General features: G+C 32.5%; 1 protein-coding gene and 1 long non-coding RNA gene across 2 annotated transcripts; both read left to right on the forward strand.

Annotated features, from left to right (window-relative positions):
• The first annotated feature begins 1,511 nt into the window (after window positions 1–1,511).
• On the forward strand, window positions 1,512–18,266 carry LOC105794568 (very-long-chain 3-oxoacyl-CoA reductase 1). The gene is given in 4 exon segments (XM_012623810.2): window positions 1,512–1,673; window positions 1,675–2,154; window positions 17,573–17,642; window positions 17,790–18,266. Coding segments are annotated over 4 exon segments (975 nt in total). The 5' UTR covers window positions 1,512–1,539; the 3' UTR covers window positions 18,081–18,266.
• LOC105794569 (uncharacterized) lies at window positions 13,952–15,005 on the forward strand. The gene is made up of 2 exons (XR_001134042.2): window positions 13,952–14,391; window positions 14,680–15,005. It is a non-coding gene; the product is annotated as an uncharacterized LOC105794569 (long non-coding RNA).
• Window positions 18,267–19,946: the final 1,680 nt, after the last annotated feature.

A 19,946-nucleotide genomic window follows, 5' to 3' on the forward strand; every position in this document is an offset into this window, starting at 1 on the left:
TGGAAGAGAAGGAAATAAAACAACGGTTTTTGGCAATGTTCTGTAGTTTGATTTTAGAAAAGAAAACAAAGAGAATATTTTAAAAGTAGTATGTCAAAATATTTATAAAGTGAGTAACATTGCTCAAATAATGGTATAGATAATTATAATGTTTGTTATATATTTTAAAGATTATTATTTGATATATTGTTAATAGAAAATTATATTAACCTTACTTTTGTAGGAGGGGTGAGGGTAAAAATTTTGTTAAACATTTTGTTGAAAAAATGGGGATAATGATAAGTACAAAAGATCTATCTTCTCTGCCTATGCTTTACTTATAGTGAGCCTTTAATAAAAAAAAACTCTTAGGATTCCACACGTTATTGTTATTATAGAAGGTGAGATTCAAACATGAGACTTCAAGATTACATTGCCTCAACCTGTTTTAACCAAAGCTTTATTGGCAAGTACCGGAAAATTTACTCATTCCATTATTTTAAACTTATTAGTATAGATTTTTTGAATATTTTATTTTTATTTAAAATATAATTTTAAAATTAAAATTTAATTTAATTTTTCAACATTAAGAGATAAGTAAGTATATGCTTGTTCAACTTTTTCTTTTTTAATAAGATGAAAATTTTCAATAATTTATCAAACACACAAAATTTACCATTATATTAACAAATTTCTCATCTTCACTCATTTGCAATTTTCATACCAAACATAGCTTTAATATAAAGTCCTTTGTTGACTTTTTTTATATAATTAAGGAGAAAATTCAAAACTATACATGGACTTTACTCCATTATGCAATGTTATATATAAATTTTGATTTTGTGCAGTTTTATATATTAAATGTTGATTTGAATGAATTCTCACAAACCACTAACATCAGATCAATATAACATCATTTTATGTTAGCATATTAATACACAAATAATTATACTTATCTAATATAAAAATAAATGATCTATATGTTTCTTTAAATGTGTACATTTTAATTAATTTTATGTAATCATTTGAACCACGATAAAACTTTCAGATATATAATTACGTAAAATCAAAGTTCATATAGCAAATTGTATATTGAACTGAAATTTACATATAATTTTATATTTATCTGTATGAATAATGTATTATATCAAAATGTTATTTCCCAAAATATTTTTTTTCATGGTGCGAGTTTAGTGCAATGTTATATGCCCTCAAAATCTATGCCTTTGTTGTCAAGAAAAAGGTAATATTAAAATACAATCTAGGGATCTCAAAAATATAAGTTTTTACACATCACTCCACTAATAATTGAATGGACACTATTTTTGCTTTTTATTTATTTCATTTTTTAGCAAGGATAGGAAATTTTACCAAAAATGTTAGGACATGCCCTGCGCACATCATACTCCAGGTTGGAGGGCGGTGAAACCGAGATTACTGTTTAGATGTTGTTTACTTATGTATCCACTTATTTAAATACCATATATAAAAAGGAGAGAAAACCACGACTACATGAGTGTTTAAATTAAACTGATAATCACTGGATCCGCCAAGCTTCAAATGGCAACCCAGTTGCCTGATTTCATGCTGATATTCGTCATCAGTTGCCTAGGTTTCATCTCCCTTTGTAAACCAATCCTCGGTTTCATCAAGTGGGTGTGGGTCATGTTCCTCAGGCCACCAAAGAATCTCAAGCACCATAGTCACCGGCTGCACCGATGGGATCGGGAAAGCCCTGGCGTTCCAACTGGCATCCAAGGGTCTTAACTTGGTCTTGGTGGGGCGAAACCCTTTGAAACTTGCAGCAACCGCCGATGCCATACGTGAAAAATTCGGCGCACAAGTTGAGACCAGAAACGTCGTCATTGACTTGGCGAAAACCAGCGGAGAAGAGATCTCAAAGACGGTGGAGGATGCTATTGAAGGGCTAGACATTGGCGTACTGGTGAACAACGCCGGCTTGGCCTACGAGGGAGCGAGGTTCTTACACGAGGTGGATTCGGAGGTGGCGGAGAGCATTATAAAGGTGAATATAGTGGCGGCGACTTGGATTACTAAAGCAGTGGTTCCGATTATGGCGAAGAAGAAGAAGGGGGCCATTGTTAACGTTGGGTCTGGTTCTTATGGCGGCTTCTGTTCTTACCCTTTATACACCATTTATGCTGCTACGAAAGCGTAAGTTTCTCCTCCCTTGTAAAGGTCTACATGTTTCGTGCTGCTTAGGATTGTGGCTCAGTTACAAAATATTTTTCAACCCTACGTTTGATTTTGAATCGGATAGCCAGCAAAACCTATTTTATTATTAAAATATTAAAAATATATTCTGCTATTTTATAATTAAATTATATCTTTTTTATTCTTTAAATTGATTTCGAGCCATCCAAATACAAAACTTTTGTTCAAGCTTGGTTCAAATTGAGTTAGGTTTATCAAGCCAAACGAGTTACCCGTCTTTAGATAAATCTACTCTCTTATATTATATATTAAGGATTAATTAGTGTAACACTTCATTAGTAAAAATTATTTCTGTAATTCAAACTTACATTATTCTTAAACAAGGAACAACTAATTAACAACCTACAATTTAATTTTTTAATCTTTTATTTATTAGTAAAAACCAAAGAATAAAAATATATTAAATTATATAATTCAATTAATAAAATATCTAAATTAATGGTAGCTAGAGCTTAATTAAAATTTTAACTTTTATTGAATTATATAAGAAAAAATTATTCATTCAAAAATTTCGCAAAATAAGTGTATTTAAAATTTTAATTAATACTAATCTCAAATTTAATCTATTTCTACCTTAATAAATATATATTTTAAAGTTAAGACTTTCAGTCAATCGGCTAACATTATTTTTCGATTGAAATGGTATCAAAGAAGTTACCCATGTGGTGGAATATTCACTTAACTCGGCCTTTAAAAATATTCGATTTTTTATTTTGATATTTATTTATTTTTCTCAATTTGATATTTAAAATATGTATTTATTATAATTTTTAGTATATATTTTTTAACAAACGTTAAAAAATTATAACCAATCACAAAGTACTGCGTGACGTTTTTATATAAAAATAAAATTTTATTTTATTAAATGCATATATACATTAAAAATATAAAAAATAAAATATATAAGATCTAGAAAAAACATATAAATTATAAAAAATTCAAAAATATGATAATTAAAAATAAATTAGTTGAAATTAATAATATTATTACAAGAAATGTAAAAAATTGTAAAATTATAAAAATTGTTAAAGAAATTTTAGAAAAAGTTTAAAATATTTTTTATAAAATTGTAAAATATATAATTTTAAAATGTATTTAAATTTGAAGGGTTTTTTTGCAATTACTTGAAACTTAAATGCGTATTTTAATTTTTATAACATTTTTCAATTTCACTTTATATATTATTTTAAATTTTTAAAATTTATAATTATATATTTTAAAATTTTATTAATATTATTGTCGAAACCATTTTTTTGAAAACAAAAATAAGTTATCAACTTTGAAAATAAAAATTGGAGTCGCCACCGATCCTTGATTGAGGTGTGATCGGCTCACCTTAAAAACAATTTTGGCCTGCGAAATTTGAAAAAAGCAGTTCGAGTCGATTCACATACGAGGAAGGGTTAGCACCCTCGTAACGCCCAAAAATCGGTACCAAATTGATTATTTAATGTCTTGATGTCGAAAATTTGAAAAGATTTTAAATAGAAATTTTTAACCCGTGAATGGATCTAAAATGATAAAACATTCTCATTTCAAAGAAATAAAACACCACACCCAGTAAGTTAGGGCACAATATTTTATATCTTCAAAATACCGAATAATACTTTTTGTTTTAGAAATTCTTATTTCGAGATAACGAAATGTCACGACCAGTAAGTTAGGACCGGACATTTTGAATTCCCGAGAATAAGGTTTTATTTGAAAATTGCAAATTTATTGTAAAATAAATACTTAGCTCGTTAAATTCATCGAAAAATGATCACGATCCAGTAAGTTAGGACACGATCTTTCTCGAGAACCATGATTGCTAAATATTTAAAAATTAAAAAAAAACAATTTTAATGCTTTGACGAAGCAAAAATAGATTTTTCTTTAAAAGTATGATAAAACGCTAATGCGTAACATGAAATCATTACTCTAATTTAAAATATACCTATATATGTATACAAAAATTATAAAAAGAACATAATCATAAAATATAATGAGTTGTCATAAAAATAAAACGTAAGCATAATATATTAATAATTATGAAAATATAGGTATATATGTATATGTAAAAATATATGGAAAATATATTTATAAAAGTTTTAAATAATATATGTATATGCATATATGTAAAAAATATATATATATTTTAATTTCTTTTAAAAAAATGAAAAACGATGTGAAAATCATAAAATGTAAGTATATGTACGTATGTATATAAAACTAAGAAAATAAAGTATTAATGAAGTATATGATTTGTACATATTATAAAAATGTATAAACATATGAATTATAAAACATGAAAACATAAATAATTATAAAAATATGAATGTATATAATATATATATAAACTATATATATAAAAATATGGTAATAAAATATATACGCACTATATATATATATATATATTTAAAACATTTAATATTATAAAATACACATGCGTGTATATATGTAAGTATAATAAATATAATAATAATAGTAATAATAATAATAATAATAACTATATTAATAAAATAAACTAAAAACTTAAAATGAAAGATTATGGATTAAATTGAAAATAATTGAAGTTTCAAGGGCAAATCAAATAAACAAAACACCAATGGATCAAATGGAACATGCAGTTAACGGTGGAGGACCGAAGTGAAATTAATCCTCCGTCCAAAACTCCACGCAGCAATGGATTAAAATAAAACAAATTCAACATTTCATGGCAAAATTTGAAAACAAACCACAATGATTTTGAAATGATGGGATAAAATGAAGGATTAAAACGCAAATAACCCATCGTGTTTAAAACCCTTTTCATCTCCAATTAAAAGCCTACTCTGCAGCAGCAATAGGCGCAAAATTGCTTCATCTTCCTTTTTCTTTTTTAAAACAACAGAGGAAGAAAGAGGGATCTGCTAGGCCTTCTTTAAAGCCCTAACTATCGCCACGCCACCGCTGCTCAAGCTTCGCCACGACTCGATTCGTAAGTTTCGTCCTTTTCTTTTTGCTTTTTCTTTTGCACCAAAAAGAGAAGCAAAGAAAAAAAGTAGATAAATAAATAAAACACAAAGAAAATTACCTTAAAAATTGTTTTGATTATTTGTTTGTATTTCAAGATTTTTCCAATACAAGATTTTTCTCTTTTAGTACAAAATTTTTCTAATCAAGTTACAAAAATCATTGGCCTTTATATAGCCCTCCTAAATCCTTTTATAACTGCTTTTTTTGTGTGTATATCCTATTAGTGTTGTCTGTGGCTTGCAGATGTGTGAGCGTTGCGAGTGGACGTGCCAAATGAAGATGTGGGACAGTTTGGGAGGCTGCTGAACGTGGGCGTGCAGACCTTTGGAGGTTGTCATGACGTGGGGTGGCTACGCTAATCGCCGCTAGGGTTAGGCTAGGGTTAGCACACTTGGGCCTTATTGGGCCAAATGCAATTGGGTCAGGATTGGCCCAAGTTTTATTGGATTTGATTGGTTAATTTAGGCCCCGGGTTAAAATTGGCTATTATAGCTGCCCCTCTTTGCTTGTTATCATGTAACGAAAACATAGCAAAGACTTCAGAAATAGCCAATTTTGCCCGGTCGTGCTGAACCTTAGTGCCATTCTTTTTCAAGTAGCCTCATTCCAACCTACTGCATCTTCAGAGGTATAGGAATTGGTGCTTCAATCCACTCCACTGCAACGTTAGGGAGATAGGACTTGTCTTGTAACTTCTCAAAAGAACAAAATTTGCTATCTTTAGTCTGCTCCATTGCAACTTCAGGGAGATATGACTTGTAGCTTCAATTTATTCCACTGAAAGTTGACGCGACCTGCTCCTTTGCAATTCATAGAGATAAGATCCGTGGTGTTAATCCGCTCCACTGCAACTTCAGGGAAATAGGATTATCTTCTTCAATATATCTAATTACAATGTCGAGGAAACAAGATCCGCCGTCATCAGTCTACTCCACTACTGCTTAGGGAGATAAGATCTGCTATTCTTCGATCGATTCCACTGTCGACCAAGGAGATAGAATTACTGGCTTCAATGTACTCCACTGTAACCCCAGGGAGGTAAAATCTGCCATCTTCGATCTGCTCCACTAATGCTTAGGGAAATAAGATCTGAAATCTTCAATCTATTCCACTGCCAACCAGGGGGATAGAATTACTGGCTTCAATGTACTCCACTGTAACCCTAGGGAGGTAAAATTCGCCATCTTCGATCTGCTCCACTACCGCTTAAGGAGATAAGATCTGAAATCTTCAATCTATTCCACGCCAACCGGGGATAGAATTATCGCTTCAATGTACTCCATCGTAACCTCGTGGAGGTAAAATCTGCCATCTTTGATCTACTCTACTAATGCCTAAGGAGATAAGATCTGAAATCTTCAATCTATTCCACTGCCAACCAGGGAGATAGAATTACGACTTCAATGTACTCCACTGTAACCACAGGGAGGTAAAATCTGCCATCTTCGATCTGCTCCACTAATGCCTAGGGAGATAAGATCTGAAATCTTCAATCTATTCCACTGCCAACCAGGGAGATAGAATTACGGCTTCAATGTACTCCACTGTAACCACAGAGAGGTAAAATCTGTCATCTTCGATCTGCTCCACTAATGCCTAGGGAGATAAGATCTGAAATCTTCAATCTATTCCACTGCCAACCAGGGAGATAGAATTACGGCTTCAATGTACTCCACTGTAACCACAGGGAGGTAAAATCTGCCATCTTCGATCTGCTCCACTAATGCCTAGGGAGATAAGATCTGAAATCTTCAATCTATTCCACTGCCAACCAGGGAGATAGAATTAGTATCTTCGATCTCCTTCGCTGTCGATGCAGGAAGGCAAGATCTGCTACTTTCACTGATCTGTTCTCCGGAGAACATGACCTGTATAATGAACCTAATTATGCCTAATGATTAGGATGGCATGATCAAAATGAATCAAATGCTCCTAACTAGACATGTGTGAATGGTGTTTGCATGAATGCAAAATTTTACTCTTCGAGAATGATCCCGCTTAGGTTGTCATTACTCGAAGTTTATTGAAGTTGTATCACTGACGTGCTACAACGTCTTTTGTTCGGATCACATCTCCAAATAAACGCTTGATCAAATTGCCCCTCACTGTAAACCTCAAAGTTTCATCCATTGGGACGTAAAATTTGTACCATCTTTCTCCCGCTGTAACCCAAGGGTAGAAAATTTTGGTCTTTTCTCAATCCTCATCTATCGTAATTCAAGGATGTAAAATGTGAAGCTCTTTGGTCTTTCATACCAATCTTAGGGTGTCATACCCAAATGCCTATGCACGAATGAAGGATTCTTATCTCCAAAGAAACCCCTTTTTATTACTTGGTGATTATTGCTTACTTGTTCATCTAAGCCTTGCCACCAACCTATCATCCTGTCATTTCGTTCAATGTTTTTGACAACAAAATCAAAAAGAAAGTCCTAATTTAGACTTTTCCTTCTCAGATTTCCAACCTTTAAACCTGGTGCGTTCTAAACAACAGTCCTGTTTCAGGTTCCTATATTGTTTAGAAACTTCTAGAGTAATATGCAAAACTTCCCTTGTGAAAGTTTTATTAGTCCATTAATCATTATTCCAATGCAACATGCTTGCAAAAAGCTCATAACAATGGATAAGAATAAAGTTAGTTTTGAGCATAGCTCGAAATGAATAAATTATCAAAAATAGTAAAGAAAGATAACAAAGAAATTGATTGGGAATGCGTATCTTGGAAAAGAATGAAGTATTCCAAGAATAACAAATTCAAAATAAATAGTATGGAGACGAGGTGCCCCAGATGTCGCAGCTTGAACTTCTCTGTACAAACTTCTTGAAGACCATTTTGAGTTTGACATGTGTTTAGGAGATCTACATTACTCTGTCGATGCCCCAAGATGTCGCATACCCTTTCCTGCTGACTAAGGCATATCAAGATCACAGCATGTCCCATTCTAATCAACATTTGAGCTGCTCTGATTACCTCATGCCCATTTTGACCAATATTTGAGCCGCCCTTTTCGGGTTTTCAACTCAAATCCCCTTTGGTCTAAGGCGCCCTTTGCGGGTTTTCACCTTAGCCTCTCCACTTTTACTTTTTCCATTTTTCATTTTTATTTTTCACATCTTTTTTTCTTCTTTTTTTTTGTGACTCAAAGTGTCATTTGCAGGTTTTTACCTTGGTCCTCTCCTTCTTTAAGCGAAGCATTTCTTAATTGATTCTGAGTTTACAGGATTAGACAAGTTTTTACTATCCGTCTCACTCAAAATCAGTGCTCCTCCAAAAAAGGTCTTCTTTACAATATAAGGACATTCCCACTTTGGCACTCATTTTTCTCTAAAATCCTTTTGTAGAGGAAGGATCTTTTTCAATACCAGGTTTCCCTCGTGGAATTTTCTGGGACGAACCTTTTTGTTGTAAGCTCGTATCACCCGTTTTTGGTACATCTGACCGTGACGAATAGCCTTTTTCCTTCAATTAAGTTCAACTGATCTTATCGAGATTGAATCTTCATCCTACTTCAGCTCAGCCAATACCCGGAGAAAAAGAATTTCAACTTCAATGGAAAACTGTGATAAGCTAAAGAGAAAGGCATTGCCCCAGCGGGGTTCTTTTTTTTTTTCCCTTTTTTGTTTTTTTGTTTTTGTTTTGTTTTCTCTCTTTTTTTTGGATTGAATCTGCACTTATAGGATTAGGCAAGTCCTGGTCATCTCTTTCGATCAGAATCAATATTATTCCAGATAAGGTCTTCCCAATAACTTCCACTTTCATTTTGTATGCGAAAGATCTTCTTTGGCATCAGGTTTCTCTCATAGAGCCTTTTGGGGCGAAATTTAACTATGACGAGAAAATTTTAGATCTTCCTCTTCAATTAGGATCAAATCTAACAAAAATACGGAAAAAATTACAACTTAACTTCAACGGAATAAGCCAGAGAAGAAGGTATTGCCCCGGTAAAGAATTCTAACTACATTGTTCATGATGTGAATCTTGAACATACTGCAGATTTTTGACGTTGTGCTGTTGCTCAAATTACAATATCAGTACTTAACTCGGGCACGTCCTGGTATGACCATGCGATAACATCTTTGAACTCTCGAAGTAACTTAACAAAGTATTGCTTCATTTCTCCGGTTATGCATGTTCTCTTAAAGTCACAATCTCCATTGTCTCTTCAGGAGGTAAAATTTGCTCTCTTTTTGCTCTACCATCCTCAACAAGTCTGGAGATAGGCTACGATCTATGTCATCTTCAAAGTCAGGAGATCCCTCTAAACACATGTCTTGCTAAAAAAGAGATTCTAAATCTATAGCAGTGTCATTCATGTCATTGATATCTGGGGGCCCATAATAAATATCAAAGAATATACAAAAGAATGTATAGATTTATGAAGAACTGTCAATACAATATGATTATGAATGAATGAATGATGTGGAAGAAAATCCAAAAGAATGAAAGAATAACTATTCAGATAGACTGAAAGAATATTGGTTCAAAAATGATCGCAAGGATGCATTTCATTAAAATAACGACATTTAGACATGAGCCTACTTCACAAAAGAATTCTTATTGCCTCTAGGCTAAAAGCAACAAGTGTGTTTTGAACATTGCTCTAAATAAGCCCTAAATACTACAAATATTTCTTCCGCAGTTCGATTGTTTAAAACACTCCCAGGTTTACAAATGTGGATATCTAATAATGTCCCTTTTCGATTGTGTCTTCATCTATGACATTGATGTGAACACTTCCCAACATCTCTTCATACATCGCATTCACCTTATTGTCAATCATGATTGGGTAGCGGATTTTCTGCATTAGATGAGTCACCCAACTTGACAATACCCATGTTGATGAATTTTTCAACTAGCTTTTTGAAGGTAATGCAATTCTCTATTGAGTGCCCCGTAATTCCCGCGTGGTAGTCACATTGCGCGTTCGCATCATACCACTTAGGATACGGAGGTTGTGGAGGTTTTAAGTAATGAGGAGCAACAACATGCGCATCGAACAAGCTTTGATACAACTCCTTATAGGACATCGGAATTGGTGTGAACTGGAGCTTCTCAGTACCTGGCTTCACACCTGATTCTTGTCTTGATGAACCCTGCTGATTAGTAACCACCTTTCTTGGCTGATTCACCGTAATCGATTTGCTGTACGTGTTCACGCTGTTCACCTCATTTTCTTCTTCCTTTGGGGTTTGATTTCTGTTATTTCCTCCAGCATCAATCTTCCCGCTCCTAATAGCACTCTCAATCATCTCACCACTCATAACTATGTCAGAAAAGCTTTTTGTGGCACTTCCCAACATATGTGTGATGAATGGGGCCTTCAACGTATTTATAAAGAGCATCACCATTTCTCTTTCAAGGAGCGGTGGTTGGACCTGAACTGCAACCTCCCTCCATCTCTCGAAAGTCTTCGCTGAAACCTTCATTCGACTTCTTCTCCATGTTTTGCAAAGTAATTCATCAGAACCATTTCGCCACATGATCTGTCTCGCTTCATAAAAGCCTGTGCCAAATCCCTCCAGTAACTAATCTTAGCACGACTCAATTGATTATACCATTTAGACGCTGCCCCCGTGAGGCTATCCTGAAAACAGTGTATCAATAACTGCTCATTATTGACATACCCAGCCATTCGTCTACAAAACATGGTAATGTGGGCCTCAGGGCAACTGGTCCCATTATACTTCTCGAATTCTGGCATTTTGAACTTGTGAGGTAGCACCAAATCTGGTACCAAACTCAGATCTTTAGCATCAATCCCACCATATCTCTCAGTACTTTCCATTGCCTTGAACTTCTCTTTGACCCACTTTTATCTTTCTTCAAATTGCTTTGGCAATTCTTCCTTTGCTTTTTCCTTTTCGACCACCTCATCGAAGTCAGGGACTACAAGATTGACGGGAATATTCTCAGGGCTAGAGCCTGATCCAGTTTGGTAATTCATCGCCTTTGAAGTATCGGCCTGAAATTGCTGAGGCCTAATGGTAACAGAAGATTTACGCGGGCACATTTCCACTTGGGGCTGCACATCTGGGGGAGTGAAGCCCGGAGGATACTGGAGTCCATCCTCGCCTTCCTCCTCAATATTTGTTACAGGGCTCCTTCCATTATCTTTTCCGCCAATTAAGAGCTGAGTTAACTGGGTTATCATGCTTCCTTGGGATTCCTCCATTTTGTCCATCAACTTCTGCTGAATTTTTTCAAGCTGTTTCTTCATTTGTTACTGGAGCTGATCCTGCATGTCTTTTTGAAATTGCTCGAGCTTTTCTAATCTTTGATCCATATTCTTTGATTTCGCTCTTGTACCGTAATGGGGCTGGGTTGGCTGGTTGGTTTCCAGGTTAACTGAAGAATAATTTTAATTGATTAGGCTCTTTTGGTGGATTTTAGTGCATATGATGAGATTAATGCAAATGCATGAGATGAATGCAAAAAGAGACGTTGATTCTGATTCAATTCCATTTAGAAAACTTTACTAGAAGACAAATTTCTTTACATAAAGCGGATATATATACGGCTTTGCCCTTATACTCCAGGCGAAGACATCTTCTCCTTCTTCATCTGGATGCTAAGATAAATCTTGCGAATTCTTCAAAAGGGGTATCTCCTCTACCTCCCTTTTTACTTGATCCTGGTTATAATCCAACATCTGCGCATCCTCGTAAGGGTTATCAGCTTCTTTAAGGAGGTTGAAATGTCAGAAACTCTTGAATAATCAGCTTGACCTTGAGGCACGAAGTAAAGTCATATATTCCTCCATCACCCTTCTAGCGTTTCTTGGAATATATTCAGGCAGCCGTATTATCTTCCACTTTATCAAGAAACCCATTTCCCATGATAAACTTTCTGTCTAGCAACCGAATACGAAACGCCTCTTTATAATGGAATGTCATGTAATTGTAATGCCATGCAATTAGAGTAAAACACAAAAAGTCAGTAACAATTAAATACAATACAACCAAGAAATAGTAAAAACTCCTAATTAGGTGTCTACTAAGGTTCAAAGTAATTCTACCTAGGGTGGGTTCCTAAGGTTCACTATATGAGGTTTTGGCTTCTAGAGTAAGGGTACCCGAACCAGCAGATTCCACGATCCTCACCCATTATAGGCTCATATGGACCAAGTTCGGTTCTGGGAATACATTTCCTATGGTCGCACGGAGATGAAAATCTCACGAAGACATAGGTACAGATGTATTCAAAGCGATCCACTATCCTACACGGAGGTGAAAACCTCACGAAGGACTAGTTTCTCACTTCCACTTAGAGGGTAAATTGACCATGAAATGCAAAAATGCAAATAAACCGACAGACTTAAACCAACCAAACAAGCATATGACAATTAAAACTAATGAATGCAAAGAGAAAATCAGGTTTTAAAACAACTTTAATTTTCGACAAAAAAGACAAAAGATAATCAATTCATGGCTCGACTATCTAATGGTCCCCAGTGGAGTCGCCAAGCTGTCGAAACCATTTTTTTGAAAACAAAAATAAGTTATCGACTTTGAAAATAAAAATTGGAGTCACCACTGATCCTTGATTGAGGTGTGATCGGCTTACCTTAAAAACAATTTTGGCCTGCGAAATTTGAGAAAACAGGTTCGGGAGTCAGTTACGCACGAGGAAGGGTTAGCACCCTCGTAACGCCCAAAAATCGGTACCAAATTGATCATTTAATGTCTTGATGTCGAAAATTTGAAAAGATTTTAAATAGAAATTTTTAACCCGTGAATGGATCTAAAATGATAAAACATTCTCATTTCAAAGAAATAAAACACCACACCCAGTAAGTTAGGGCACAATATTTTATATCTTCAAAATACCGAATATTACTTTTTGTTTTAGAAATTCTTATTTCTAGATAACGAAATGTCACGACCAGTAAGTTAGGACCCGACATTTTGAATTCCCGAGAATAATGGTTTATTTGAAAATTGCAAATTTATTGTAAAATAAATACTTAGCTCGTTAAATTCATCGAAAAATGATCACGATCCAGTAAGTTAGGACACGATCTTTCTCGAGAACCATGATTGCTAAATATTTAAAAATTAAAAAAAATGATTTTAATGCTTTGACGAAGCAAAAATAGATTTTTCTTTAAAAGTATGATAAAACGCTAATGCGTAATATGAAATCATTACTCTAATTTAAAATATACCTATATATGTATACAAAATTATAAAAAGAACATAATCATAAAATATAATGAGTTGTCATAAAAATAAAACGTAAGCATAATATATTAATAATTATGAAAATATAGGTATATATGTATATATAAAATATATGGAAAATATATTTATAAAAGTTTTGAATAATATATGTATATGCATATATGTAAATATATATATATTTTAATTTCTTTTAAAAAATGAAAAACGATGTGAAAATCATAAAATGTAAGTATATGTACGTATGCATATAAAACTAAGAAAAATAAAGTATTAATGAAGTATATGATTTGTACATATTATAAAAATGTATAAACATATGAATTATAAAACATGAAAACATAAATAATTATAAAAATATGAATGTATATAAACTATATATATAAAAATATGGTAATAAAATATATACGCACTATATATATATATATTTAAAACATTTAATATTATAAAATACACATGCGTGTATATATGTAAGTATAATAAATATAATAATAATTGTAATAATAAAAATAATAATAACTATATTAATAAAATAAACTAAAAAACTTAAAATGAAAGATTATGGATTAAATTGAAAATAATTGAAGTTTCAGGGGCAAATCTGAAATAAACAAAACACCAATGGATCAAATGGAACATGCAGTTAACAGTGGAGGACCGAAAGTGAAATTAATCCCTCTGTCCAAAACTCCACGCAGCAATGGATTAAAATAAAACAAATTCAACATTTCATGGCAAAATTTGAAAACAAACCACAATGATTTTGAAATGATGGGATAAAATGAAGGATTAAAAACGCAAATAACCTATCAGTGTTTAAAACCCTTTTCATCTCCAATTAAAAGCCTACTCTGCAGCAGCAATAGGCGCAAAATTGCTTCATCTTCCTTTTTCTTTTTTAAAACAACAGAGGGAAGAAAGAGGGATCTGCTAGGCCTTCTTTAAAGCCCTAACTATCGCCATCCCACCGCCGTTCAAGCTTCGCCACCTACTCCGATTCAGGTAAGTTTCGTCCTTTTCTTTTTGCTTTTTCTTTTGCACCAAAAACAGAGAAGCAAAGAAAAAAAAAGTAGATAAATAAATAAAACACAAAGAAAATTACCTTAAAAATTGTTTTTGATTCTTTGTTTGTATTTCAGTATTTTTCCAATACAAGATTTTTCTCTTTTTAGTACAAAATTTTTCTAACCAAGTTACAGAAAATCATTGGCCTTTATATAGCCCTCCCTAAATCCTTTTACAACTGTTTTGCTGTGTGTATATCCTATTAGTGTTGTCTGTGGCTTGCAGATGTGTGAGCGTTGTGCGAGTGGACGTGCCAGCGAAGATGTGGGACAGTTTGGGAGGCTGCCGAACGTGGGGCGTGCACGGCACTGGAGGTTGCTGCGACGTGGGGTGGCTACTGCTAACTGCTGCTTAGGGTTAGGCTAGGGTTAGCACACTTGGGCCTTATTGGGCCAAATGCAATTGGGTCAGGATTGGCCCAAGTTTTATTGGATTTGATTGGTTAATTTGGGCCCCGGGTTAAAATTGACTATTACAATTATATAAGACTTTTTTTATATTTTTAATTAGTATAATATATATAAATGACATGTGACATGTTCTAATAACAATATTATCAATCAACACTAATCAATGATCAATCAATGTCGATCAAATTCAAAAATATTTTTAATATTTAAATATTTAATATTATAATTTTTATTTTAAAATTTTAAATTTAATATTTTTATTTTAAATAAATCTAATTGCCACGTAATATTTTTTTAATTCGCCGAAATATGCGTTATAGCGCTTTTAGTCTTTAAAATATATAAGTAAATATCAGTAACAATTTACAAATGAAAAAGTTAAATATGAAATATGATTATAAAAGAAAAAACAAAACGAAAGTGTGTGAGGGTACGATGGAATTAAAGGAAGCAATAGATTTGAGCTTTTTTTATTAGTCAAATAAATCTGCTTTCATCCTCGAGTCAATTGTATTTACAATTAAAATATAAATATAAAAAAACCAATAAAATGAAGGTAAACTACGTAGATATTTATTCAATAAGTTAATAAAATTTTATAAATTATAAAATAATTATAAAAGAAGAAGAAGAAATATAAATGATATAAAAATTCAATATGGATATTATTATATTTGTAAAATATTATAAATAATTTTAATAAAATAAAATAAAAATATATATTATAATTAAATAAAATAATTTTTGAAGTTTAAGTTTTATTTATAGTTGGATCAAGTTATTAAATCAAATAAAACTAAAAGGAATTTTGAAAACCACCTATTTAAGTGGAATTTGAGTTATTGAAATTCTATTTTAAAATTATTGACAAATTTTGAAATTCTTTAATATATTTACCCAACAAATAAATTAATTTTTTAATTTTAAAAACTTTAATACAAATTAAATCTTTCTTACAAGTTCCTCACCCAAAAACACCAAAAATTTTTGTTTAATATATATATATATATATATATACTATTTATTAAATGTTTACTGAGTTGGTGATTTGAATTGGTGTAACCCTCAACTAAATCATCAAATCGATTAGGAAAACAAAAAACACCCTTTTGTAATTAAAATAAGTTTTATTGTTTGAGGGTATTTTAGTCTTTTTCTTTTAAAAATATTAAAATATGCATATAATGATATTTGAATCAACTAATTGCATTAGTAAAACCTTTAATCTATCACTCAACTAAAACAATATTTTGATATTATATATTTCAATTTTATTATGTACACTTTTTTACCTTGACACCCACCCAAGATTGATAGCAATACAATGATAAACAATAATAATCTAAATTTTTCATTTTAACATCATAAATATTTCATATGTTATTATTAATTAGTTCCAAACTATAAGTTCAATTATTTATTGTATGTTATTTTTAAACACATATTTTTGTTCTAAATTGTAGTTCCACACACAAATTTGATAGGATTTCTAATTTATTTTAAGTGTTTTATAGAGTTGGTGTCAAGGATTAATCGACACCAATTTAGTTATGAAATTACTAAAATACTTTCTCATATATAAATTAAGTTATATTATTATGAGTGTATTTTTATCCTATTTTATATAACAAATCAATAAAACTAATTAGAATAAGATTTGAACCCAAAATACCTTGCATGATAATCAATTAACTTTACACGATTGTAACCAAAGCATCAATTGATTTTTTTATGTGAATTTGAATTAACTTTACACATTGGGGTGTGCTATAAATCTAGTTTAAGTTAAAAGGCATAATGGCTTATTTGATCCTTTAACTTTACAAAAAATTCATTTTAGCCCTCTTTTTATTTTTTATTTTGCCTCTTTTAGCCTTTACACTTGCGTTATTGTCAAATCATCTCAAAATGGATGAAAAAGTTAACGTTTGCTAACTTTACTGATCTGACATACACATAGATGCAACGTCAACAATTAATTGATTTTTTTAAAATTTAAAAAATTCAAAAAATGTATAAATTTTTTAAAAATTAAAAATTATTAAAAAGGTATAAAAATTATAAAAATATATATTTTATTATTTTAATTTTAAAAAAATTAATTAATTGCTAACAAGCATACACGTAGGCTGCCACATCAGCAAAGTTAACAAATGTTAATTTTTTTCATCCATTTTGGGATGATTTGATCAACAATGTAAGTTTAAGGGCTAAAAGAAACAAACAAAAAAAAAAGAATTGGAAGTCCAAAAAATCGTTGTGCCAAATTAAAATCATTTGATGAAGTGATTCAACATGAAACTATTTTAGCATGCTCCAACATATGTAAGCATATATAGAAAATGTTTAGGATTAAATGACATCATATAATTCACTTTTGAAGATATAAACGTCATCCATATCATATATAGTTATCTAATTATAATTTAAAAAAATTGTAATATATTGTACTTATCAATTATTTATGAATTGTAGATTTTCATGCAAGGTTTTCCATAGGAACATGACAAACTTACAAAAGGGTATCTTGTAGTAATAACATGCAAGAAGAATAGAATTTTTTTTATCTACTACCAAGCCAAATTAGGTCACCTATTATATATCCTGTGAATTTGTAAAAGGGATAAGAAAAAAAAAACAATGAAAATTGTTGGATTTATCATGTAAGGAGAGAGGAATTAAAGAGAAAATTTGCAATTTGTTCACAGATACCTTACAATGTTTTCAAGAAGCATCAACTTGGAATACAAGAAAACTGGAATTGATATTCAGTGTCAGGTAACCCTATCTATCTATTCATCTTCAAAAAGAATTGAAAAATTTAACGAGGTTCTCAAGTTGTACAGTTTATATTTGTTCCCTAATTCTAGTTCAATTTTCTTGTAAGATGGTTTATGTTCATATTGGGTTTTTGAGCAATTTCAGATTCCATTGTTCGTGGCCACCAAAATGACGAAATTTAAGAGATCTTCATTGTTCATCCCATCAGCCGAGATGTTTAGCAAAGCAAGCTTACGATGGATTGGTCATGATGAGCATTTGTGTGTACCTTATTGGCCTCATTCTTTGCAGTGTTTCGTATTGAATGCATTGCCAGATAGCTTGAAGGATCCATATATTTTCCATTACTTTCTAGGGATGCGTAAGAGAATGCTGTTGAAAGATTCTAAAAAATTCATAACAAATGTGAACAACAATCCCACAAATGCCATGTAGGTGAATTATGTATAGTAGTCAAAAACTAAGAATCAAGTTCTGTTTTTACGCTAAAATAATGGCAGCAGCATCTAGTCAACTACCAGATGAATTCAAATTCAGGCTGTTGTTTGTTTATTATCTTGCAGTGAATCTCTGTTTTGGACATATTTCCTTCTCTTTGTTTTCATTTCAATACTACTTTCTCCCTAATATAGTTATTTGTCGACTTTGACACTCATTTAATAATATTGGCGATTGTTAGAGTAACTAATAAGTCAGTTAATCTATTAGTTGTTAGTTAGATGATAGTTAGTTTGTTCTCTGTAGATAGCATGCTTTGCTATGATGTATAAAAGCGTTAGCAGCTATTGTACAGAAAGATAGTTTTTCAATATATTCTTCTTGATTCATAAAGCCTCTGTTATCTTTCTATTTCTTGCTATAGTTTAACATGGTATTAGATGTCCATTTCCTCCTAGAGTTATTTCTTTAAATACCTGTGGTTTTCATGGCTCTTCCTCCTAGTCCGTCTGCTGTTCAATCTACTACACCATTGATGGCTTTCAATCTTAATGATGGAGTCTTTGACAGTTGTTTCTTTTCCACCAAGAAAATCAGTGTTCTTCTTGATGATAATAATTACTTGCTGTGGTGTCAACAAGTTCTTTTGGCGATCAAGACGTATAAGCTTCAAAACTTTCTTGACTTTCGTATTGTTCCTCCTCCTCAACTGATTCTAGATGAAAATAGGGTGCCTCAAGAGAATCTTGAGTTTGCTCAATTTGAACAACAAGATAGCGCTCTTGCATCATGGCTCCTATAGTCGGTGAGTCAAACGGTTCTTCCACATCTCATTGGTCTGGATAATAGTGCTCAGATTTGGAATGCTCTTGTTAATTTGTATGGTAGTAAGACTATTTTTTGATTGATGTTTTACAGAAGGGCTTTGCACTCTCAGCGCAAGGGTGATCTTTCTATGAAAGACTTCTTAATGAAAGTCAAGATAATCTTGCTAGTTGTGGAGAAGTTATTAGCAAGCATGAACACGTTACTGCAATTCTTAATGGCTTGTCGCCTGAGTATGAATCTGTTATTATGATTATCACTGCAAGCTAGATACCCTACAATGTTCAGGGTGTCACTACCATGCTTCTTGATGCTGAAGCATGATAACAAGTTACAATAGTTAAGACTCCTAGTTAAGCTAATATAGTCTCTCATCAACACGTTGACCTTGCTGTCAACAGTGCGCCTACACCAGCCTATCGTCCTTTCTTAGTTGCTCGAGGTTGTGGGCGTGGTTGCTCATCTGGATCGCTTGTTCAATGTCAATTGTGTAGGAAAATAGGCTACCTTGTTGATCGATGTTACTATCGATTTGATGCCTCCTACAAGAGTGCAGGCTACAGATCCCCCTTCCCCACAAGCGAATGTTTGCATGTTTGGTACTGGATCTCCCATTGCACCATGGGTGCCATCACCTATGCCCTTGACATCTCATTCTATTCCAAGTTCACAACCAGGTTGCTTTTTCCACCTGCCTCAGTTCTTACCAGGACTAATCCGTTTACTATTAGTTCTCCACAGCATGTCAGTGCACCCACTTCAGCAGCCCTACACCCTCAGGCTTATCTTACAACCCCTAAAATAGTTGGTGACAATGCTTGGTATCCTGACTCTGGAGCAACACATTATCTCACCAATTCAGCTGCTTCATTAGGTGAAAGTACTTTCTACAATGGTCTAGGTAAATTGTTTGTTGGTAATAGTACTGTAGTTCCTGTTATGTCTACTGGTCAATTGTCTTTGCTTACTCGTTCACGATCGTTATATATGAGAACTCTGTTATTTGTACCTGGTATAACCAAAAACCTCTTATCTATG

This window comes from Gossypium raimondii, chromosome 3, assembly GCF_025698545.1.
Source record: "Gossypium raimondii isolate GPD5lz chromosome 3, ASM2569854v1, whole genome shotgun sequence".
NCBI classification, from domain to species: Eukaryota; Viridiplantae; Streptophyta; class Magnoliopsida; order Malvales; family Malvaceae; genus Gossypium; species Gossypium raimondii.